This window comes from Arctopsyche grandis, chromosome 13 (genome assembly GCF_051622035.1).
Source record: "Arctopsyche grandis isolate Sample6627 chromosome 13, ASM5162203v2, whole genome shotgun sequence".
NCBI lineage: Eukaryota > Metazoa > Arthropoda > Insecta > Trichoptera > Hydropsychidae > Arctopsyche > Arctopsyche grandis.
The window spans coordinates 495,026-522,491 of NC_135367.1; the positions used below are offsets into that span (position 1 = coordinate 495,026).

A 27,466-nucleotide genomic window follows, 5' to 3' on the forward strand; every position below is an offset into this window, starting at 1 on the left:
ATTAAAAGGAAACATTTAAAAAATTTATACCGTGAAAACCGCTTTAAATTAAATTAAAAACGCCCGAAGAACTGCCAATACTTTTTTCCCAACTTTGTCCATTTCGTAAATAATTCCAATATCTCAATAAATACATCAATATAATTAATAATTTGTCTTGTTTTATTATCTTAATGATCCTAGTCATGATTTCAGAAACTTTTAAATCAAAAATATTGCGATATATACGAATAAAATGAAATTTTGCTACTGCGTACCCATTTTTGTCGCTCACTGTACATCTATGTATATGTATTAATATAGATACAGAATTTTATCTTAGGCAGGAGAACATGAAATTAATAATTAATTAATTCATCCATAGAGACATCTATGGATTTAATTATTACATATTGTACGTAAATCAAATTCAGATTTTTGTGACAGCGTGTAGGATGATTTTTCCCAATTTGACGGAAGAACCGTTTCAACAATGAAATCAAATAAATTTTCAAACTCTGATGAGAAACAATCGACTTGGAGTCACAAATATCCAAGTTTGACCAGCAGTATTAAAGATTAGCACGGTATCAAACCTCTCGGTACTAAATATAAACGCAACTACCAAGCCATACTGCTGGTGTTTGATATTTCATTTATGATTGACATGATATTTGACCGAAATGTATTTTTATCACAAATATCCCAGTCAAATACCAGCAGTATTATAGCGCAGGATCGAACCCAGAAACCTCTCGGTGCTAAACATAAACGCAACCTCCGAGCCATACTGCTGGCTTTATATATTTGTTGGCTTGTTGAAGCGTGTGGAATCTATTGTCGATTTGGGTATCACTTTTGATCCTCAGCTCACCTTTCACAACCATATCAAGAAAGTCGCTGACGTTTCCTTTCGTCGACTTGGATTTGTTTTGAGATATGCAAGATTATTCTCCAATCCTTTGTCTTCTCGCTTGCTTTTCAATTCGCTTGTGAGAAGTAAGCTAGAGTATAATGCGATTGTGTGGAATCCGCATGAAGCAAATTACTCTCTGATGATTGAGAAAGGGCAAAAAGCATTTCTTCGTTTCCTATATAGGAAAGAATATGGGTATTACCCATATCTCTACCCCACTCCTTTCCTTTTGGGCATGCTTGGGTATAATTCCCTTGAACTTCGGAGAAACTTCTCATTAATTCGTTTCGTTCTCCTGCTCTTACGTGGTAATACGTCATGCCCGTTGTTGCTGGAGCAGTTGGGACTTTATGTCCCTAATCACTATGTGCGTGGTAGACATCATTATTTGCTGGCTGTACCTCCTGCCCGCACAGTCCTTTTTCGAATGGCTCCTATTCCAAGAGCTATCCGACTTCTTAATGAAATCGTTGCTGCCGAGACTGAATGTGATATTTTCCACCTTAGTGAGCGTAAATTGTCGGAAATTACTCTAACCCATTTATCCGGTAGTCTGCGCTCATCATTGTTTTCATGATTGATTGTGATTTATGAGTGAAAATTTGATTAACTCTCTTCCATTTGGGCCTTACAGGGATGTTTTGTATTTGTAGTTGTTTCTTACATATTTATTGAAACTGGCTGTAGGTGCAAGGCATTCCTTATGCTATATTTTATTTGATATTTTTACTTTATCTGTTATTATAAATGCTATTTTTTATGTTTATGTATGAATGTATTTATGTTTATGTTTAATTGTTATTTTTTTCTTTTTTCTTTTTTGTGCTATATTTTTTGACCATTGTGGCGCTTTAGGAATTCCTGTTATGCCACAATGGTCTGTTTAAAATAAATAAATAAATAAATAAATATATGTGTCAAATGTGTTGTTTGTGTATATAAATGTTTTGTTTTTATCATGTCTAATTTATATAGTTATTATTTTGTTTCTTTACTGTTATAATATTGTAGCGTATGTTAAAAGGAGCCGCCGTTATAATTGGTTTCGAGGATTATCTCCAGGCATAAGTGCAAGTCGGCTAACAATGAGAGACCCCCGAATGCGGCGGTAACGGCACTCGGTCGCATTCCCGTGGAGTTTTCAGAATTGACAGCGATAGCGTGGGACTGAATATCGAGGGAATGCATATCCAGGAACATGCCTCAACAATATAGAAGTAACCGGACGTCGAAGATGCCCTGAGTGATCTGTCTTGATATGGTATAAGGAGGTACTTAGACCATATCAAGACATTCTGGACGGAGCAATGCCAGTGTGTGTATCTCCTTAATCACCAATAAATGCTGTGAAACGACTTTGGCCTTTTACTTGGATCCTCCACCCACATCTACGCAAAAATATATTTTTGACCATTGTGGCGCATTAGGAATTCCTGTAATGATAAAGGGCGGGGGGTGGGGGGGGGGGATCTTTTATGTAGATTTAAAGTATTGTACGAATTGAAATAGAAATTTCAACGGATTGGATTGGAATTTTTTAGGTGTTGTAGTTGGTAGACGTGTGTATCGTTTTCGGGTAGGAAGGCACGCGTCAGTTTGGAGGGGATATATCCTCGTAAAGGGTGAAAGGGTGGACTTATTGAGGGACCGCACTATCCTCGTACGCAGCCATTGATCGGCCAAAGGAGGAGAAATACGCGCGCCGGCGGAAGCGGAAGAAAAAGGAGAAGAAACGCGTCGTAATTTTCAACGCCGACATTTTCCGGGCCAATTTGCAGCTCCGGGCCGGAAAAACTCGTAAAGCGCGCCGCCAAGGGGAGCGCCCGTCGCGCAAATTGAATAACGGAAACCGGTACAGGGCGCACACCACACCACACCACACCACCAAAATATCAACTCAAAATCACCAACAACGCCATCTACGCTTTCAATAATTAATCATTTGTTCCTTTCATATTTGGGCCGATACATCTGATGAATAGTCAGATATGATTCAAGATGGATCAGGCTTATTTGTTTTTGGGGGCGGTTTTTTTCAAAATGGATTTTAAATTTAGCAGTTTATAAAAAAATATAAATTGTTATCAATAATAAATTCCAATAATGATGATTTTTTTTTATAATAATAATCCAAAAACAGATAAAAATATATTTTTTGATATATTTTTATAGCAAACCTGCGGTTTAATTTTACGTTAATTATAAAAAAATATATAAAACTAGCTGAACCAGATGCGTTGCAATGCCAGAATAAGGCATGCGATTCCCGTTCCCGTTTCAATTGATGGTTAAAGCTTTACTAACGTCTCTTCAACGCTGTGTCGTCATAAACCAACTGGTATCGTGGTTACCAACAAACATATTTCCTTGACTACACAATGGCGCTTCAAACTTTCGCGTCGGTAAAATCGTCATTACGAATATTATTATTAAGAGGTTTTTTTCCGTTTTTTTTTTCACATCAATCTTCCCGGATATGCATACAACAAATCATGAAAGTTCCATCGTAATCGGTTGAGTGGTTTAGGAGCCTATACGAGACATACAGACAAACAGACATTCATTTTTTTTATATATATGTTACAGTGAAAGCATATTTCAAGTGAAAATATATTTTCACAGTACTAACAAATCTTCAAACATAAAAGTACATACATAGAATACAAATAGAGACAACTATGGGCAATCAAAATAATTTGATTGACATAAAATTTGCGAGAAATACATTATATAGGTAGCTTTTATAAGATTCAACAAATTAGAGATGCTAATAACTTGAATTTGGGGGAGGGGGTAGGAGGATGCTGATTTATTAGATCCATCACAACAATTAAGCTAGAAAAATCGGAAAATTCTAACAAAAGATGGTTTATCTGTGTTTTGTTTTTAAGAACCACAAGATCTTGCCAGCAGCGTATAGGGCCGGGACTTGAACCCACGACCTATCTACTAGTATTCCATAGCTCTACATGTGCACTTTGCTGTGGCTATTGTTATTAGAAAGCATACATCGACCAGTGATGACTTTTGAAGGAAATATTTGATTGTGAAAGTTTAAGTATTCAGTTTAAGAAAATAGCCCAGCGAGTTTTAATTTGATTGGAAATAATCTCAGTACATACGTATGTATAATATATGTATACATACATATGTATGTATATAGGTGATAGATACGTATGTATGTATGTGCTCCTGGAATCGTAAATGATGTGGAAACAATTGTCGATATTGCTCAGCTTTGAAACACATGGATACACGCGTGTACGAATATGTACGTAGGGGTTTTATACATCCGTATAATCCGGTACTTAGCAACGCTGTCTGATAATACCGTGAAATACCGTAAATCTCAGGTGAATAGCAACGCCTGTCATTGTAGTTAATCTCGACATTATCCCGGATACAAAAGCGTTCGAATTTATACAACCAAATAGCACAATGCGTATCGAATTTCAGACGGAAAACGCCGCCGAATTATTTTTCTCCGCACTTCCGATATCTTACAAGTATTCACGAACATACATACATACACACCAGTGGCGTGTCGTCCATAGATGCTGAGGATTCTGCGCATCCCTTAAAATTTAAGTCAAAAATATTTTCATACCGTTTGTTTTCAGAATTTATTACGTGATTATGATATATATACGATCTTTTGTCTGATCCAAAATTGACATAAACGAGCATCCCTGTTGAAAGGCCGTAGCCGTCCGCACGACCGGTGCTTGTTTCCCATCAAGCTCGTATCGCCTTGGATGCTGAAGTTCTCTCCAAATCTTTTGCGCATGCGCACAAGTGAGCTGTCACTCTGGCGTATGCGCACGAGTGAGACGACTCGCTTGCGCGACACTTACTCTGGAAGCAAAATCTCCTTTTGCGTATGTATGGACTCGATTCGCTTTTTATGTATGGACTTTCACTTGATTCGTTGATTGATATTTCGTAAGCTATTTACTTTTGTTATTTTATTGTAATTTATTACGTTCTAAATTATTATTTATTATGGGTCTAAATATAGATAGCCAAAGTAACAATGCAAGTGGATTTATCGCCGTTGTTAATAATAATTGAAATTCTTTAATTAAAAATGTACTAAAAAGGACATTTGCTTCTCTACTATATGTATAATGAAAAAGAGATAATTGTTAAGAGTGCAAAACCCATACCAATATTAAATATTCATTCAAAAACGAAAACATATCAAAGACATTTTAATAAATTTAAATATGACAATTTTTGGAAGAATAAAATAAAATTTAAAATAAATAAACTGATCGTTTTTTGGACAGCATCTTCTGGTTGAAAAGTCACCGCACGCCACTGATACACACTCAATATATATACATGCAGGCACATACAGGCTCGTTCAATTTTATATTGTTATTTCGTCGAGCGCAACAATAGATGGCGCTGGGGATGGATCGGCACTTCCGCCGGAACCATCTGTCGCGCTTTCCACTCAATTTCACACGTTTTTCTTTTTTTGGAAATACAGTGTTCCACGTATCGAATCAAAATAAAGTCAATATATTTTTTTATGATTATTGGAAAAAGCCTCCCAAATTGTTTCGATCCTTTCCTAAACCCGGCGACGGTCTAAGTTAAGGTATCATCAGATAGTGTACCAAATTTGGTGGATCTAAGTTGAAAACTACGTCAGACAGACTAAAACCAATCTGAGGTATAAATCAGGATACTATAAGCTGGTAAACCATAATGGTATTCGATAGATTACTCGAATGAAATTGCACTAAATCAATTGCTCGAAAAAAAATGATCTATTTTTGTTTCATTTTTTTTTTGTATATAATCCAAACCAGCAGAATAGATCGTTAGCTATAATGCTTTGAACAAAGTGGTCACGAGTAAAAACCCCACTGGTTTCTGTTGGCCAGACCTTGGATTTGTGACTCAAGGTCGATCATTTCCTATCTGAGTTTACCAATTTATCTGGTTTTCATTGAAACGGTTCCAACAAACTGGCAACCTTATCCATTTTCTAGCAAATCTCGAGTTTTCATCAATCTCGAATTTCGCTGAATTGTATAAAATGCTACAAATTAACAAAAAATGTCTCTGTAGATGTTAATTCAAATGTATTTACAGAAATTGTTTAAAAAATGTTGCAAATTTGAGCATAGGTGTCTCTGTGGATGTTAATTGATATGTATTTACTTTATTTTATAATACTTGTATCAAATGTACAATGTTTCTGGTCAGGAAGATGCATTTGAGTTACCTGTTAGGCCTTTCTGTTATAAATTAAAAAAAACTATATATTTATAAACAAAAATTTTAAATTTATAATGTATAATATGAATTTTAAATAATATGTTTACATTAAATGAAAAGCATATTACATAATCGCTTTTTTAAAGAAAAATGGGTTTCGAGCAATTAATTTAGTCGAAAACTGTCAAAAATTCAAAAATATTTTTTAGATTAAAAAAAATGATTCTTGAGATAGAGTATTCAATATCATCTTACGGTAGATTATAATTCCAAAATAATTTTTTTTATAAATACAAGCCTCTATTCAAAGAGATAGTCGAACACAAAATTTTACATCGGGAAAAAATGCTTTGATGAAAACTCGGTCGGATGAAATTCAGGTCTCAAAAAGAGGACGTATGGTAACCGTACTCTAACCACAAATTCTTGTGAATGAACAAAATTTTAATACGAAAGATAACAGAAATGTTTTAAAAAAAAATAAAGGAAAGAATGGCACAACGGTTGCTTTTATATATAATACATATTTGTATGTACCTACGTATAAACGTATAGTGAAGATTATATCGGGTTACTCAAATTGTATAATTGTAGAGTGAACGAATCAAAAGAAGATTAAGATTTCCCGTACCGGATTTTCCGCTTTGTACTTGATTACATCTCTAAGATTCTCCATTGTGTACAAAATCTTATAAGAAGCAGTTAGACACTGACGTTTCGAAACAAATAAAGGATATCAACTGTCAAAAGAAAACACACTAACATAATAATATAATAGTACAAAGGTACATACATATGTACATACAGGCTTTACACTCCAAATTGAACATTTTACAAATCAAATTAAACATTTTACACTTCAAATTGAAAACTTTACAAATCGAATTAAACATTTTACAAATCAAATTGAACACTTAAATGAAATAATTAAAAATAGTATTCTTTTCATAGATACTGCAAATAAACATTTATGAATTACAATATGTATGTAGTATGTATAATACATATAAATACATAATTAAGGTGATTTTTAAATTCAATTATTTTTTTTTAATTTTATTATTTAATAAAATCTTCCGTGTACATGTACATATGTACAATTAAACAAAAAAATACATATTCATAAAATATTTATAATAATCTGTAGAAGTGACAGTTGCAATAGACTGATTTATTATGTCTTCCAAATTTAGACAATTTATTGGATCCGTCCGGAAAATTTTTGGAAGAAAATTTTACAAATCAAAATCACACAGCTGTTGGTCTAACAGTTTTTAAACTTCAAATTCGTCATTTTACAAATCAAATTCGTCATTTTACAAATCAAATTTGTCGTTTTACAAATCAAATTCATTGTTTTACAAATCAAATTCGTCGTTTTACAAATCAAATTAGTCATGTTGCAAATCAAATTAAACAATTGGATGTATTTTTTTAATATTTATTTTATTATACATAGAGAACTTTATAGAGAATATTATGTATAGAGAAAAAGAGAATATTTAATACAATATGTATGTGTAGAGAATATATGTACCTATGTATATACATAGAGAATAATAGAGAACTATGATGAATCCAATTGAAGAGGTTTTTTCAAAAATTAAAGTTTTTGTTAGGAATTTGCTGGTGGATCTTCTATAATATTCTCTATAAAGTTCTCTTATGCATAATAAAATGAATTGTTTAATTTGATTCGCAACATGACGAATTTGATTTGTAAAACGACGAATTCGATTTGAAAAACGACGAATTTGATTTGTGAAATGACGAATTCGATTTGTAAAAGGACAAATTTGATTTGTAAAATGACGAATTTGATTTGTAAAATGACGAATTTGAAGTTTAAAAACTGTAACAACATTAAATACGGGCAAATTTTTACATTGACGGTATCTTATGTACGTATTTCTTAAATTTTTTTTTTACAAAATTCATTAAAATTTTTAATTTCATTTGGAAAATGTTCAATTAGATTTGTAACATGTTTAATTTGGATTGTAAAACCTGTATATACATAAATAGTTGAAAATAAAAGAAACGTGACTAGATTAGCTTGGGGGAACTTACATATGTACATATGTACATATGTATATACAGCATTTGAGGTCGAGGGATGAAACTTGGTTTATAGTCACAGGACTTACTTGCAAAGTGATGGTGGCCGCTCTGAAAGTCCTGTCGGCCGTATTTTGAGCTTGACATGTGAAGACACTATTGTGGTGCTTCTTCCTGGGGGTTAGCCTCAAGATGGACCTCGCCGTGAATCGTCTACCGTCAGCCATGGGTTCTACACTATACTCCACCTTGCCTCCCATTACCACACCTTCGCCGTCAATCCATGTTATCTGAAATGTTCATTAATTCAATTAAGCGAGTGAACTTTTATGTTTTGCTTTGTTATTTGCCTCTATGTATATGTGTACAAATGTACCTCGGCTGCTGGCTTTCCTCCGACGGATACGCATTCCAGTTCCACTTCTCTATCTTCAGTCGTGAGCAGAACTGGTCCTTGGAGGATTTTCGGAGGATCTGGCGGTACCAAGACCGAAAGTTGAGCGAATCTGGACCGGATTCCCGTTTGTCCTGAAATTTTTGATCAAAAAATGTTAGGCAAATCCTTCTGATTAATGCAACGCAAATGAGATTGATTGATACCTTGTGGTCCTGGACTGACTTGACATTGATATTTGGCATCATCTTCTAAATGTACCGGATATATATCTAGAGAAAAGTCACCTGAAAAAACAACAAAAAATAAGTTGTCACATTTCAAAGATAGATTTCTTCACATAAAAAGTGGCATAGTATGTAAGAGAAAACAAACATGTTTCATGTTACTGAAAGCTTTAGAGGAAGTAAATTAAACCAACTAGCTATAAGATGTATCATAAACGATAGAAAAAAAATCAAATGTATGCAATAATGTAGACAACAGCATACATACTGGAGCCAATAGAAAATAAAGACACTATAAAAGGAGACGTGGTAGCTTTATCGACATATCAAAGTAAACAGTACCTTATTTTTATTCTATCCTATGTTATTAGGCAAGCTAATCTTGTATACATATTGCATATTTGATTAGGCTGACGATTTCGCCGAAAATTTTCTTTTTTTTTGCCTAAAAATGGATCAAAGGATTGGAAAAGTCCGTTTATGGTTTTAAATGGTTTAATTAAATCTCTATAAAAACTCGTCCGCGTTGCCTAGAGCTTAGGCAACCAACAAAATATTAATGAAAAAAAATATTACCAACCAAATATAAATGAAAAGCATGTTAGAATTCAATCTATGAAGCATTTATAAACCAAATAAATTAATCGAATTTAAATCGTACCCGCTATTGAATTTGAAAATAAAATAATTAATATACGTATGTATGTAATTCGAAAATAATTGAAACACTATTAATTTGAATCAAATAATTTATGTATAATATTAAAGAGCAAAGTTCTTTCTTTCAAATATTCGTATACTATACATTAAGTATCAAATAAAATTATCAAAGAATATCAAAAAACATATCTACCCATATTCATACATACGTTTTGAACAAAGAAATGATTAAAAAAATTCAAGCATTATTTGAAAGTGAAAAATAAATAATAGAGCTGTTGAGACTCAGTTTGAATAAAAGTAAAGTAATAATGCCGATTAATTGACGAAAATCACCAGATAATTTGGATAATTAATGGCACGTGAATCCCAGTCGACTGAGAAACAAAATCCGGCATTAATAATCCAGTAATCGGGCGAAATTAGCGTATTTTTTTGGCGTGGTGAAATTTTGAACGAGGTCAGCGTGGTAAATCATCGGCTCCCTTTTCCACCTGAACTGCTTCGGAAATGCTGAACCATCGTTCCTCGGGAGACCTTCGATCCCTTCGCAACATTATCTAAAACCTTCGTGGGCTTCGGAGGGGGAGTTAAGTGGGTCGATTTTTAACGAGACCCTCCAGAATGCAGACGTCGAACAAAACCAAAATTCACCCTTTAATAATTCGAATTTTGTCCGTACCTATTATACTAATTTATACTAATATTACTAGTTCATTAACATTATACTAATATTACTAGTTCGTTACGCGTGGATGATATGAGACGAGGAAGCAGAAGATAGGATTACAAGTGGATTAAATTTTACATATGAAACCAAATGGGGATGAAAATATAAATACTTTTTAGGTAACATTTATTCGTAACCATTAAAACGTAGAGATTGAACGACCAGTGTTCATCGACCAATGCAGGACCAGCAGCCATCGTCCAATCAGAGATCGGCACTCAACGGCCTGTAAGCGAACAGCGCTCAACGACCAATAAGGTTTCGCGACTAATTGAAAAATGGCTCTCACTGTGTACGTTGAATATAAAAGCCCGACATATTGCTCAGTTTAGTCATCCGCAGCTGGCTATCCAAGCTGTGAACAATAAACTACTACACACTGTATCTTTCACTTCAATCTGGAAACACATTCACCTATAGGGTTGTCAGGCGTCCCGATTAATCGGGATTGTCACCAGTTTTAAGTCTCGTGTCCCAGTGTCCCGAACAAACTCTCGGGACGCCCAAATATCCCGGTTTATTACTTTGCAAATTCCTACAGAAGTTTTTAACTCAGAATTAACATAAACGATAAACAAAAAGACAGTCTGATAAACACTGCAGCAATATTCAACAATGAACTATTTGTATCTATCTTATACTTTCTGGAGAACTATGTATAGAAGGGAGACCAAAGATGTGTATCAGGCATCAATCAATTTATCTTGAATCGATAATTTTCTCAAACTCAGAATGATTCATCACACGCAGGCGTGAAATAGACACTGTCAGAACAGAAAGACTAAAAAAATTCTGTCATTTTGCTAATATTGAATATAAAAATCTTCTCTCACATTCAAAAACTAAGTGGCTATCACTATTACCTACAATAGAACGCACTCTAAAGCTATTTGAAGTTTTTAAAGGTTTTTTTTAGCTGAAGAAAAAGCACCAAAAACCTTATTAGATTTTTTCGCTAATCCTCTAGTGAAGTCTATCTTTGGTTTCTTCATTGTAGTTGTGGCACTTTATATTTACATATATTAAAAATAGAAGGCAAAAAAAAATCAATTATAGATATTCTAAATATTATCACTTCGATTGAAAATATATCTATAGAAAAGTCAAAGATCTGATTTTTTTATTGGGGGGGAAGGGGGTGTCCCGGTTTGACTTGCATGAAATCTGACAACCTTAATTCACCCAAAACTATTATAGTAGTTGGACGTGTGGAGGAAACACAAGGGTACACGCTGGACAGATAAGCCCAGAAGAAGATTGGAGAGTAATCAACCGAATCTTCCCAATCACTATTCTTTGTCATAAAGAATACAACGTATGTTTGGCAGGACGAATGAAGTGAAACTACATTATACATATATAAAACCTTTGAATGCGTAGTATCTGTTGGTCTGTTAATTTTCTACATCGTTGGATTGCATCACCGACAATACAAGCGACCCGCGCTAGTGACTTTAGCGTAATGGATGCACCACTTATTTTGCGTCCACCTTCTTTATTTTTATTTCTATAAGGATATAGTTTGAAATTCGACTGTTGCGATATGAGAGAGAGAGAAAACAACAACTGGGAGGGTAGGGAGTTTAATTAATTTGGTCGGTGAGTCACCGAGGCACTTGGGTGCTTTCCCAGCTTCCCTAATTGATACGTGCGAGCTGACGATCCGTGTTCGTCTGCCGAATTCGAAGTTGTTTCTGAAGTAAAAACTGACCCGACACTCCCCCCGGGGACCCATTTGTACCTGTTTTCGGACGGGGCGGCCAATTGCGGACGTTTCGCCGACCCCTACCTACCCTGCACGTCTCTGTGCTCAAATTCTAGCGAATTTACTCTGAAAACCTCATATATGTTTGCGAGCTCGGGTGTGCCTCGTAAACTGCCAAATTGAGTCCAGTTAAATAATTCGTGTAATAATTAAGAATGAGTTGTATTATTCACGGCTAGTCTGCATTTATGCATTTTACACAGTGGTGAATAAAAAAGAACCAGGGCGGTGTTAAATTTTTATGACCCCCCCCGCTTTTTACATTAATTAAAAAATATGTATCCTAATATTGGTAGTTAATTTAATTATAAAAAAATCAAATGGTAATTAACAAATATGCTAACTTGTTGAAATTATGACGTTTTTTGTTATATTTTATAAAAGCTTCAACACTGCATCATCTTCAACATCTTTGATTTTGCAAACCCGTGTTTGTGTGTCAACAGCAACATTTGCTTTTAGCAATGCTAAAACCATTTATATGTCGAAAAACTATCAAATTTTAATAATTTAGAGACGACTAATTATTTAAGCTGAGTTCCTCAAGTGCGTATGGTCAATAGTTTAAACAATGTTTTCTTTCGAAGTTTTTGGTGGTTTCAGATAAAAAGCCCATACATTTCGTTAAACGTCTTTTAAGTTTTTAATATGCTCAGATTACTATTCGGTTGTGGTCATTAAAATGTTAGAACGAGAGTCTGCTCACAATATTTGGTATACAAAGTTTTATATGAAATATTAGCCAAAATATTTTTTAATTGTACTCGAAAAATCTGGGAAGCAAGTGTTTCCCAGATTTTTTGACTCACATATAATTTCCAAGAATTATGCCCCCCCCCCCCATTTCTATAAATTTAATAATAATTGTCGGTATATTTCTTCAATTACCGATGTGTGGGGCATATCGTCAGAGCTCACTTTTCAAACAAGAAAGCGTCGTGACAGACATTTGTGGTTCGTTTTTCACTTAACGAGCTAGGAGATCGGAATTCTCAGATTTTCTATTTAAGAGTCTGTCACCATGCACGTGTGATCATCTAATCGTTGCATATATATGTATGTATGTAAATATCCTATTTTAGATTTGTACATAATCTTTACAAATAGTACATACAATAAATACAGAAGATTTGTGACAACAGAAAGGATGATTTTCCGCCAATTTTGAGGAACCATTTCAGCAATGATTAGATAAACTCTAACAAGAAACGATCGATTAAGAGTCACAAATACCCCCAAATCTAATCAGCAGCATAGCGGATCGAACCCACTGATCACTTGGTGCTAAACATACACGCTACCATTGAGCCATATTGATGGTTATGTTTCTCTAGTGACATAACCAGCTCTTTGGACTGTAATAATTAAATGAATGTAATACATATATACTGATTTTGAGAAGGGGTTTGATAAAGTTAATCACAAAATTTTAGTTAGTAAATTAATTATTTTTGGATTTACTAACAATCTTAGTTAGTATTTTTGTTTCTTAGGAATGACGTCAATTCGTTAAGTTTGCGAGTTGATTTTCTTATGGGTATACTGCCACTTCTGGGATTCCTCAAGGATCAAGTTTTGGCCCTTTATTATTCCTATTATTTGACTTTTATGTTTAGACCGTTGATATATCGACAAGTGGTTTTGGAAAGGAATTGGTTTCTCTTGGCAACCCACGTGGTACCATTGAGTCGGCAATTGCGGTGGTCACAAAGACAATTTTTGCCATGAAAATCGCGAATACACAATATTTGGCACTCAAGTTCTCGTTAGTATGATAGTTATCGTTAGTATGATGGACTTTTCGGCTGCCAGGTGTTCCGTTATAGAGATTTTAGTGACTTTTGGGGGAGCACTTTGTTACCAATGATCACTGAACCCTATTAGAGATCTGAAACCTCCCTGATTTCTTGTACTACTTCGACTTGACTCTCCTTACCTCTGAATACTCTTCAATATAAAAAAAGCCACTACACTATGCACAACTTAGCCTCCTAAATTTTCATAAACAAGGAAAATAAATAACTTTGTGACCAATAATCACTGAACCCATTGAGCCATACTGCTGGCTAATGGCGATGAAGTGGTTAAGTAAAAGATAAAGAGGTGTATAATGAGAAACTATAATATTTACCTTCTTCGTCGCTACCGACCATGGAGTATCTCTCGTAACCGCTGAGGTTTCTGTGAGCACCGAGACCAAAATCGTCCTTGGTCCACTGTAGGACTCCTGACTTGCCGATTACCCTGCATGGTAGAGTGACGCGCGATCCCACTATCGCCGTCTGAAACGACACGCAACATCCTCAATGTATCATATCGTCGACTACATACGTGAAGAGTCAATAAATGCGGTACGTCCAAAGTATTACATTTACCTGATCCTGCGGCTCCATTGCGAACTTCTGTTCGACGTTTGCGCCGACAAAGTGGTTCTGCGCATGCGCGCAGTTTCCCGCCAAAAGAAGATGGCAGAGCAGCGACAGGAGTGTCGTCGCGATGTGGCTGTTGTGTATCCGCAACAACAGGAACAGACTCTGTCCTCGGTTTCTCCAGCCTCTGGAGGCGCGAGTAGATCCCCCGCAGCCTCCTCGGGCGACTTCCGCTCGCCGCCATGTCCGGTCGGCCATCTTGCTCTCACAACTTCCGGCCGCCGTCGTCGAGATTGTACACTTTCATTATGCGCACTCTGCCCGGAATATTTCACTACTTTTCTTCTTTTATTTTTACTCCAATATTTATTATGTATGTGTTAATAATATTTAAATTTAAATTTTATCATACATATAACAACAACTTCACAGCTCTATCACTTTCATTTGCACACAATCGAAAACCTGTAATATTAAATTCGTCAATTTAAATTCCGTTTGAATTATTTTAACAGTAAACAATCGTTGAGTGCTTTTATATTATATATACATAATATCATACAATTTACAATGCAAATAAGCCCTTACGTTTCAGTATAAAAATATATTTTATTACTATAATAACACGATCACAGTATTATTTTTATATAAATATTATTTAAAATATTTATCAGTAGGAATTTTATGTTTTATGTGTATATTAATTATCGTACGAAGATAAAATCGATCGTAAAATTTCGAATTATAAAATTAGTCGTTGTTGTGTTCGATTGTTGAGTGGTCGCGCTCTGAAACAATAAAATAATACAAATTAAATTCAAATTCAATTCAATATAATAAAACATGCAATAAATGAAACCGGTCGACATTTTTTTTATACCTATACATACAGTCGGATTCAAAGAAATTGTTCTCCGACAAGCGATTCGTAGTGAAATTTCAATTGAATCTTTGAGAGGGTATGCTTTAGGCAAGCGCGTACTATAAAACTACAAATTCATTCGAATAAGTAGTAATAAGTTGAAATGAAGCTGGGGAGCGGTGAACGTGCGTCGGCAGAAGTGTCGTGAATGGCGGAAGATTGTGCACGCAGGGCTACCAACCGCGGTCTAAATATATATTTTGGTGTAAAAAGGAAGAGAAAAAAGGGGAGAGAAGTCCGCCCCTGGTAACAAAAGGATATCCCTAATGTCGAGACGCATTTCCAGACGGTCAGAAATAGCCGAGCTTTTTACGGGGACATCTACAGAGACACCGTGCTCGAGCTTCCTGTCGCCATTTCTAATAAAATGGCAACACTTTTATTTGTACCTTTTCCCCCTGGCGCCAAAGTGCGACTTTGATTCGAACAAATTGGATTTTCTGTAAATTTTCCACGTTAAAATGTTTCCTCCGCAGCAAACTTTCTATTCCATTCAGTAGCACCAACATTCAACTTCAGTTCAAAAGAAATTCAATAATTCCAATCTTAAAATAATAAATTCCACTAATTTATTTATATGTTTTTAATTAAATTCACACGTCTTCGTGTATGGGTCAAATCTTGTACTGAATTTTTCAATGAATATTATTAAAATTGTTGCACGAAACGAATTTTTTGAGTTGAGTTGAGTTGAAACCCCCCACCTCCCATACCATTAATTCGTTTATGAAAGTTAACAGAATCTACTTTGGAAAAACAGATTCTATAAACAACAGAACAAGATGAAACTTTATAAAATAATATACTATGTATCTATATATATATAAAAAGGTGACACGACAACTCGTTCACAGATTTTCCGTAAACCGATGATGCGCTCCAGGCATTACGTATACGGCCATCTCTTTCTCACCCCGTCTGTTCACCATGATCTCGTTTACTCTGCCATTACGTATGCAGCCATCTCTTTCACAGACCATTTTTTCATCGATAACAGACGGTCTGTGAAAGAGATCTCTGCATACGTAATGGCATAGTAAACAAGATCATGGTGAACAGACGGGGTGAGAAAGAGATGGCCGTATACCTAATGCCTGGAGCGTATCATCGGTTTACGGAAAATCTGTGAACGAGTTGTCAGGTAACCATATAAAATTGAATGTCTGTTTTCTGTCTCGTATAGGCTCCTAAGCCACTGAACCGATTACGATGGAACTTTTAGGATTTGTTGTATGCAAACTTTATAAAACCATATACTATGTATTTATATATAAAAAATTGAATGTCTATCTGTTTGTCTGTCTGTTTTTCTGTCTCGTATGGGCTCCTAAACCACTGAATCGATTACGATGGAACTTTTAGTATTTGTTGTATGCAAGTCCGGGGGGTTTGCTACAAATGGTTGCAAGCCACGCGGCTGCATGCTCATTTCGACTGAATTTTGACTGTTTGAATTTCAGCATGTACGAAAGACGAGATATTCATGGGGTTGCGCAGATGACATTTCGATGTACATTGATGATTAGCAATTCGTAAAATTGAGTTGGATCTTTCTGGCAAGTTTAACCGCTTAGCTGCCCAAAGCGCCTCAAGGTGCAAACAGCCGTATCTATTATACGCTCAGCGCGTCGGCTGGGCGTCTAAGCGGTTAAAATGGCAAAAGCTGAGACAGAAGTATGAAATGAGCATGCGGCCACGTGGTTTGCAACCATTTGTAACGCAGCGATGTCCTGGGAAGCTTACTGTGAGATACATAAAAACGGAAAAAAGCCTCTTAATAATAATATTAGTAATTACGATTTTATCGACGCGATAGTTTGAAGCGCCATTGTGTAGTCAAGGAAATGTGTTTGTTGGTAACCACGATACCAGTTGGTTTGAAGAGACTTTCGACTTTCAAGAGACGTTAGTAGAGCTCTAACTATCACTTGAAACAGGAACGGGAATTGCATGCCTTATTCTGGCATTGCAACGCATGCCGGGTTCAGCTAGTGTACATATGTACATATATAAATATGTCAGTATTTTTATCGAAGCAAAATTTAATCAACCAGTTCAATACATTCATCTGTGTATCTTTGAAATTTACATAAAACATGAAAAAGGTATTTAAAAAGTATTGTACTCGTGCACATATTTGTAGAATATAAATACCCCTAGTAACTGTGTGAAGACTATTTATAAAAGAAATGCAGTTAAATTGACTCGAGTCTCGTAGGATATTTCACAATGGAATGTTACACAGCGTGTTATAGACGGGGGGCATTTTTTCACTGTTTCTAAATCTTAAGTATGTATTTATTTACTTTTTTAAAAGTATTAAACGAAGCATCAAATTAGTACATATGTACATGTAAACAAATACGTATTGATGAAAGTTTTTATTTTCACCGGCCGATTCTGTAATTCGTACGTTGTCCCTCGAGGGTGTATATAAGTATATTTATTTGGAAACAGCTTAAAACTTGTTTCAATTCTAAATTGATAATGGATTGTTGCGAGCACTTCAAAATAGCCAAAAAAAAAAAAAAAAATACGAAATGAAAGAACGCTCGATTGAAGTGTTCCGCAGACAGATAGTTTTACGGTCTATCGATTGCAGACAGTCTGAAGGTCGAAACTCGGTAAAATGTGTCTGTAAAATACAATAAAATAAAGTTAAAATGTAAACATATATATATATGTGTATTATTAGGGTGTAAAAAATGTATATAATATGTAGGTACAGTCTGTGGGCGATGACGTATCCTATGCGGAGGCGCTCCTCTAAATATTTACATTAACTTAATGTAGGCATTTTTATTTTTATATTTACGGTTAAAAGGGATTGCTCAACTTTTAATTGAATAAAATATACGGTTGAGAAGCTTTAGCGGGCGTTGAAATTAATTTCTATTCTGAACAATTTAGTTTATTTTGCACCCATTTCACTCAACACGTGTCATGCACTCGGTCTCTTCGAGACAATTTATTTTACTGCTCTTTTTTAGTGTCATTAGAGTATTCCACTCCGTCTTGTTTTATTTTTTATTTTACCATCGCAGACACATTGTACGTACATATGAATTGTTTCTTCGTTTTTATGAATGTACTCGTATGTTAGCTCGGAATAAAAATTTGAATCGAACCGAAACATCAAAGGCAATTTTAACTGTAATATACTCGTAGTTGTCATCAATCATAAAGTGTGTGATGGTTGTGTTATTCGCAATTTCATTTTTTTCACACGATACGCCTTTCTTTTATTATTGTCGTTTCAATGGCCAAGTGTACGGATAGACTTGATATATGTAGTACTTTCACGACAATGCAAACATTTATAGCAAACTTATTACGAAGAAAAGCAAACGATAAAGCGAGTAACGTCAATATAGAACATTCACACCATTAAGAAGTATTATAAAATAAAAATACATTTTGGTCAAATATCATGTCAATCATAAATTAAATATCAAACACCAGCAGTGTGGCTCGGTGGTTGCGTTTATGTTTAGTACCGAGAGGTTACTGGGTTCGATACAGTGGTAATCTTTAAGAGGGCTGTACACCAGCGCCTTGTCCATACAAACGTATTTCTCTTCCTCAATAATGGCACTAGAGAAATTATTTTTTAATATGCTATGGATATCCACCATTGGCATGTTTCTGTGGTTTTATTTTTTTGATTAGTTATTTTTTATATGACTTAGGAGCCGCCAAACATCTATAAAATCGCCTCTTTTTTTACACCCATGAAAAGAGTCCAGCGTGTTTATTTAACGGTTGATTTTTAAAAAAATACGACCACACAGATATAGAAAATATCTTTCTCATACCGATGATGAAACTTTTTTTTTTAATTAGTCCGGTTTCGGAGGAGAAAACTAGAGAATACGAAACCTCGATTTTGTCGATTTAAAATAGATATTATCTGGTCGAGGCGCAACTGTCGCATTCACTCAATATATGTATATATATATATTGATATATATTGTCGCATTCACTCTATATATATATCGAATAAAGGAACGGCAACAAAATTAACGTTTCGGGTATCCAGCCCTCTTAATACTGCTGGTCAAACTTTGTATATTTGTGACTCTAAGTCGATCAGAGTTTGCCAATTTATTTGATTTCATTGTTGAAATGGTTCTTCCATCAATTTGGAAAAAACCATAATACCCGCTATATCTGAATTTGATTTATGTACAATATGTAAAAATGTATCTAAAAGTATAAGACTATACTCGTCTCTATGGTTTAATTAATTAATTAATTAATTGTTAATTTCGTCTTCTTAAGCCTATCGAAATATAGCGATTTATGATTGTAATTAATTGTCTAAGGGGGGCATCGTGGTTTACCTGTTAGGCCTTCCTGGTATATATGTATGTATCTATGTAAAAATAAAATAAAATATCTACCTGCTGTGTACATATATATGTATGGATGTATATAAAATATTAATGAATTTGTTTTTATTTTACGCAAATTTGGAAAACTATTTCATATACTATAACTTTAATGGTAGATGGTCAAGGGATTCTCAAACAAAATTTTCTCAAAAAGTCCCATTTTATACTCCTCTCTATAACAACTGACCTTTATCGGTTGTTTTGGAAAGTTCAACAACTACCGTTTGGCCTCTGACCTCTCGACATGCATTTGGTATTAGGGGAGGGGGGTGTGTCTAGAGAAAAACATTATAAAACATGTTAAATACGACCTTTATTTTTCTATATTTACAATTTAAAAGTCGATCGTGCGTGGTTTTTCCATTTACTTCAAACGGCTTGAGTTATTTGTCAACGCGAGAACTCATACACTTGTTTGAAAAATGTTAAAATTGTACACATCAAGACGATTGAAGATGACTCGGCAACTATTTTGCGAAAGCTTTCGATAACCTTAGCGAAAAACAATCATCGCTGTGTGATTTATGCCTCATAAAATGATCAATCATGAATCGTTCATCTAAATTTATCCGTAACGCAATTGATGAAACACATATTGCGCAACTATTCAAGCGGAAAAAAATAGTAGAAACGCACTTTTGGAGGGTACCGAAAACGCTCTAAATATAGTAGAAAGTGCGTCATTTTCAGCAGTCTCGCTGCGTCGTCAAAAAATACATATATTCAACCGTAAAAAAGACGCGAAAAATCTCATTTGTCGGGAAGGTAAAAAAGTAGCAACGCAAAAAAAAAGTAGTAAAAAAGAGCAAAAATTACCTGTGTTTTGTGCCACACATTTGCATGGAGGGAAAGAGCGTCAGCGCGCGTAATTTCACAACCGCGATGAAAATCCCCCAGGTTCAAACCCCTATTTCCCTCCCCTCCGTGTGAGAGGAGGGTGGTGTGTTTTAGACGGGGTTTGCGATAGTTGCGGCACGGCACGCGCACGCTAAAGGTTATCGAATTTAGTCGAGTTGTTTCGACGCGTCAAGTCGGCGCGACACTGAACAATTCGGTGAATCCACAAGTTGGAACACTTGACGCCAGGGGTTCACACTCTTTTTTACACTTTTTTAAATACCCACATAGGGAAACCCTCACTAGTGGAATTTTCGTATTTGTGGGACCTACATACAAGCATACTTGTACTGTTCAAAATAATCAACCGTCAAATTTTCCAATTTCTATTACAAACTAGACCCATTGCTATCTTGTCTGCGTCAGCCAAAATGTTTGAAGTAATATTACACAAATATATCAACATGCACTTATTGATCAGCAGTATGGATTTCGTCCGGCTAGATCAGCTATTACCAATTTATTATTTTTATTTTTATTTTTTACATAATGCACCTTCCTGGACAATAAATCATAAACAGTGCAACATTTTTTATGATTACATAAATCACTGTATTTACAGAAGCTGAAGAATACGAAATAACAATTAATTAATTAATTAATTAAATGATTAATCCATTAAGACATCTATGGATTTAGATTTGTATATAATTTTTACAAATTGTACATACAATAAATACAGAAGATTTGTGACAACAGGATGATTTTTTTTACCAATTTTGAGGAACCGTTTCAACAATGATCAAATAAAATTGGCAAAATCTGATAAGAAACGACCGATTTGGAGTCACAAATACCCCCAAATCTAACCAGCAGTATGGCGGATCAAACCCACTGATCACTTGGTGCTAAACATACACGCTACCATTTGGCCATACTGCTGGCTATAAAACCATCCAATACTTAGCCCGCTTTAAAGGTCAAGGAATTTGACACTTAAAGCCCTCAACATGAGGCCACCCCCCCCCCCAACGAATACAGTCTAAGAGACCCTCTCGTCGGAGAACGAGACGGTTGTTCATGAATATCGCACAAGAACAACCGCACATCAGTGTTCATTCACAATTCATGTTTCATGACTCCATTTGGAGTCACAAATCTAGCCAACAGTATAGCGGATCGAACCCACTGATCACTTGGTGCTAAACATACACACTACCGTTGAGCCATACTGCTGGATATGTTTCTCTAGTGACATGACCAGCTCTTTGGACTGTAATAATCAAATGAATGTAATATATACTGATTTTGAGAAGGCGTTTGATAAAGTTAATCATAAAATTTTAGTTAGTAAATTAAGTTTTCTTCGCTTTACTAACAATCTTGTTAGTCTTTTTGTTTCTTATTTTAAGGATAGACGTCAATTCGTTAAGTTTGGGCGTTGCTTTTCTAATGAGTATGTTGCCACTTCTGGGATTTCCCAAGGATCAAATCAAGGCCCTTTATTATTCCTATTATTTGACCTTTGTGTTTTGACCGTTGATATATCGACAAGTGGCTTTGGAAAGGAATTGGTTTCTCACGGCAACCCACGTGGTATGATAATAGAGAAGCATGATAATAGACAAACCGAGAAGCTGACTAAGGGCAAAAACACACAGCAAGGAACGTGGCACATGAGACCGACAAGTTTCTCCTACATTTCTTCAAATATTTTCACTGTTATCGATCACTGTCAAGCAAGGATAATTAAAAGGATAAATTATCACGGAAAACACTTCAGGGGGTGATTTTTGGGATTATGCACCATGTATATGGGTTACAGATGCTGCGTTTTTTTCGCATATTTCGAACGTCTCACTCAGTGTATTTTCGCCCTTACTTGCTACTTGTAATTATATTTCCGTATATGTATTCAAACTTCATGGTGGCTTTAGAAATGGTTGAATCCTTAGAAGGACATCCGCCCGAGCAACGCTGGTTGGTAGATTAATAAAATATGAGGTATTGTTTTGACTTTTATTATGTATATTGCAAGTAAAAAATTATATCGTGTATGAAAATTATTATTTAAATATAATATATGTATGTACTTAAATTAGTTTGGAAAGTGTACTCATTCCACATTTGAAATAATCAGCTCACATGTCGCTCTCATTACCATTTAATCAGACATGTGTTCGAGTTATGATAATAGAAAGTATGGCAAAGATAATGAGCGATGATATAATTAAGGTCGAGCAACTGCGTACGCGGCTACTCGTCGAATGGGTGAGAGGGTATATACATATACATATACATATGTATGTATGTAATATAATATGCATCGCGTGATCTTTGCATTCGAAAGACGAAAGATCATGTTTGCGATCATAATTTAGATAATGACCTTTTCGAGTAAACAATGAAATTTGAGATAATTGCCACCGATATGAATGGACATGAAATAAAATAAAAATGTCAAACAAACAAAGAACGGTGACCAACATTGATGGAATTTCCGTCGTAAGGATAATAACGCACTCACGGTGAGCTCTTTGTCTTTTGAGGTAAGATAAGGCTTTTACCACTTTTAGAGGAATTCCGATTTTGGTTTTATTGATGACTTGGTACGTATAAAGTGCGTTCGATACATATTTTAATACATTTTTTGGATTAAACGTACATATATGGAGGGGCGTAGGAGAGGCCCTGGATAAACGTTTCCTCTCGATGAGATTACACATGTTCGTGAACCATATGTTGGCGAGGCATTTGAGCAAGTTCGAACAAACATACATAGCTCTGCGGATGAAGAAGATACAGAAATAGACGTCGACGATACCGCATGCTTCACAGCTGTAAACTTTCACTGAAAGCTCGTCTGAAACGAGAGGGAAAGCGAGAGTGAAATTGCAACCTCTCACCAATTACTTCTCAAATATTGTATTCAATTTTTTCATTAACCGAAAATATTTTATTTCAAGATGTGTGAAAATTAAAAGTATTTTCAAAAATGTACATGCAATTTATTATTATTCACATTGGTCTTCTACTGTCAGAATTTTTTTTACTTTATATTTGACAGAAATTGGGATGTTTCCATGTAAAAGTTGGCACTAATTATTATTTTGAATAAAAATACCGATAATTTTATTTTACTACCGCTATCTATGTTTAAAACTAAAAACTGGATAAACGTGTAAAAAAATTGTAAAAAATTGAATATCCCTGATATAAATCAGCGATAAGAATAGCGTCTGTTGAAAATTCATCAATTTTCACGTCGGAAAATAATTTACGTATCTACGCATTGCTGCGAGGCTCATTAGCAATGCAGAACACTTTCGAATGACGCTTCGCTTTCTGTGTGTTCTGCAGGAAATCAACTTCCGGAGAGGAAATGACGTTCACAGTCTTGGCGGGAAATGTCCGCAGATTCCAGAGAGACGCGTCTGCGTCGCGAATAACCGAAAGGGTTAAAATCTCGAGAGCATAAAAGCGTCCTCAAACATCTCTCTAGGCGCACGCGATTTTCCCACTTGAAAAATAAACCAACACTTCCGGCATATCCAATTGAAAGCAACTAGTGTATACATTTTCTTTTAACTTTATATTTTATATAAATATGTAAATATTTTATTTTTTTTTATTTTACATATGTAGATATACCAAGAAAACCTGACAGAAAGACCCCAATGCGTCATCCTGGACAATTAATTACAAACAACACAGCACTTTTATTACAAAAATAACTGAATTTCCAGAAGCTGAATAACACGAAATAGCAATTAATTAAATAATTATTCCATTGAGACATCTATGAATTTTAGATTTTGTATTTACATCTATTGAATTTGAATTTTACATCTATGAATTTGAATTTTAGACACTGTATTCCGAGACGTTGAAGTACACGAAATTAACAATGAATTAATTAATCCATTGAGACATATATGGATTTTAGACTTGTACATCATTTTTTACAAATTGTATATACATTAATACAGAATATTTGTGACAGCAAGTAGAATGATTTCCGTTTCAACAATGATCAGATAAAATTGGCAGACTTGATCGAATGTAAAATTAACAGAGAGATAGTTCAAACACCGTTAATTTTACATTTTTAATTTATAAATCCCTAAAAATAATTTATAACACACCCATATATACTAACTTGAAAAAAATGCATGCCATAAATAATATTCCGTTTGTTACAGATATAACTAACAAACTAACCAGTAGATTCTCTGACCGAATCACTAATAACCATACTAACACACTTGTGAAGAGTCTGGGTGATTACAACAAAATTTCTATACCCTTCAGGTATAACACACAGATTACCTAAACACAATCTGCTTTAGATCGTCAACTTTAGAGAGTCTTTAATTAATATTATGTATTAGATGTATTATCAGCATTTATAAGAATTGTAAATAGGTTTTTGAGCTATTTTTCCTATTATGCTGTACATTAACATTAGAATGATATAATACTATGATTACTAACAAAATTAAATTAAAATTGTAAAATAGAAAATGATCAGTAGATCAGTAGCTATTAAAATATATATAAGATGTATTGTGAACATAATTTAGTAATAATAACAAGCATTTAAAAATAAAAACATATTTATTTTTCATTGTTTTTTTTTTAAGAAAAATCTATAAGCTATTATCGACTGTGAAATGGAGAAGGCTTTTAGCGATTTTCAGTTGAAAAAATGTGAAACGGCGATAGGCAAGTATGAAGTGGGCGACACACAACGAAGGTGAAGAGTGCTTTCGAAAGCTGCGCGTTTCAGGGTGTCTCGCGTTCGAGTGCCTTCGTGCCGGAAGCTGCTCCTTTGATCTTCCTCAAACTAAAAGATGAGGGGTGGAACATTCAAGAGGTGGGGGTGGGGGTGGGAAAGGTGGAAAGGATGTCCAGGATGTCGACCAGATATCCGCATAGATATATTAAAAAACGACGTAGCAATTTTTCCCTTCTCCGGACGAAGTGAATTGAGCAATAATAAAACAAGGTGGGGGAGGTGACTTTGATGAAAATTCGGCTTTTGAGAGTTGAAACACGGCTGCTCTCCCGAAAAATGGATCGACGACGAGTGCCACAAACTTTTCGTGTTTTCCAGTTCCATGAAAAATATTTCAATTTTCAACACCCGCATTATGTATTAAAAAGTAATAACCATTAAACAGGATTAATCGACTCGCTCAAAATTCGCGTCCAAATCCCGATGGGGTCATAAAATTTTTGATTGGATTTTACAATTTCGCTTTAGAATGCATAGACACGTTTCGAAATGAATATTCGATATGTACGCATTTCTATAATTAAATATATGTATATTTTTTGATAATTTGGTTCGAGAAAGCATTGCGAGCTGAATACGAAATTTTCCAGCTTATATTCGTAGTGGATTTTATTTATTCAATATATATATATATATATATATATATATATATATATATATATATATATATATATATATATATATATATATATATATATATTTTATTTTTTTTAAAAATACATATATTATTTAATATTTAAACTGAACGGCTATAATAGAGCAGTCAGTAGAAAAAAAAAAGTACTAAAAATGGATCTACATAGCTCGGTCGTCTCGGTAGTAGTGTCGAGAGGCGCCGGGTTCGATCCCATGAGCTGACCTCGATTGAAAATAATTTTTAGTATATATGTAGTGCTGCTGGTCAGATCTGGATATTTGTGAATCTAGGTCGATCGTTTGCTATCAGAGTTTGCCAATTTTCTCTGATTTCATTGTTGAAACGGTTCCCGGTAAAATTGGCTAACTATCCTCCTACTACTATGTCACCACTATTTGAGATTGATTGATTGATACAACAAAATTTATGTACAATTCATAGATGTCTCGTTAATTTGGAGTTTTTCAGTGTCTCGTAATTCAGCGACTTGTATAATAAAAAAATGTTTGTAATTGGCCAGGAAGGCGCATTGGGGTTACCTGTAAAGCCTTTCTGGCATATATGTAAAAAAAAAATAATAAAAAAATATACAATATGTACATTGATACACTGTTTGGTAATTGAAAATGATATATCACTAGTGTTTATATCCGGCTTCGCTCGGTATTTCTAATATAAACCGCTTAAACATAAATAAATCTAATAGTAAACATTTTATTAAATTTATTTGAATAATTTTATTTAATTTAAATTTATTTGAATATTCATTTCTATTTCTACGAACCAACAATAGTTACATACAAAGTCTCTTTCAAAATTATATTTTAGATACTTTTATACTGAAAATCCAGATCCTTCCTATTTGAAAAAAATTCACCTTTTCCCACCCTTATTCTTCTTAAGTATACTACATTAATATCAACGGAATTGGGGACGTTCCTTCCACTCAAAAATGATTTTACGAATCGGCATGGATTTTTCCAGCTTCGAGGAAAAATTCACTCGACCTTAGATTGGAATTATAAGATTAAAAGGCAAAAATTAAAGATCAGTTTAATAGAGATAATTGCGAGTAATACAGCACCAAAAAAACCGGCTATTTCTGCGTGTATTTATTTATTAAGTTTTTTTTCTTTTCACAAAGAAAATACGAAGGAAATTTTTTTGTTTTTCTCACGACTTTCAATAATGACCCTTAATCTCATTCGGGGTGCTTTTGTCTCATTACGTCTGATTTGACACAATTATTGTAAACTTCTAAGACCAGACCCTAGTTATTTTCTCGTCAGTTTAATTAGCCCTAACCCTCAGACGGTAACTTGATCCGCCACCTGGTCTTTTGTTTCGCCCCTACCTTAGAGAGTTACCCCCCAGGCGCCCACCCCTCTGCTTAAGAATCGTCCCAGAAGCCTGAACAACCAGAATAATTAGCTCAGTTATTTAATCCGAATTCGAGGACGGCTCAAAAATTGTTGTCGAGTATATTTGGCCATTACGCGCGGCGAGTGCTAAATTTCTACGCAACGCTAAATCTCGAATAAAACAGAG

General features: G+C 34.7%; 1 protein-coding gene across 1 annotated transcript in view; it reads right to left on the reverse strand.

The window, feature by feature from the left end:
* Positions 1–20,690, reverse strand: part of rst (irregular chiasm C-roughest) — a 39,722-nt gene extending 19,032 nt beyond the window's left edge. Inside the window, exons 1-6 of the mRNA XM_077443783.1 lie at positions 20,463–20,690; positions 14,337–15,118; positions 14,093–14,243; positions 8,786–8,866; positions 8,562–8,713; positions 8,275–8,475 (exon numbers count right to left, since the gene is read on the reverse strand). Coding sequence (XP_077299909.1) covers positions 8,275–8,475; positions 8,562–8,713; positions 8,786–8,866; positions 14,093–14,243; positions 14,337–14,588 — 837 coding nt within the window. The 5' untranslated portion in view covers positions 14,589–15,118; positions 20,463–20,690. The remainder of the gene's footprint in view (positions 1–8,274; positions 8,476–8,561; positions 8,714–8,785; positions 8,867–14,092; positions 14,244–14,336; positions 15,119–20,462) is intronic.
* Positions 20,691–27,466: the final 6,776 nt, after the last annotated feature.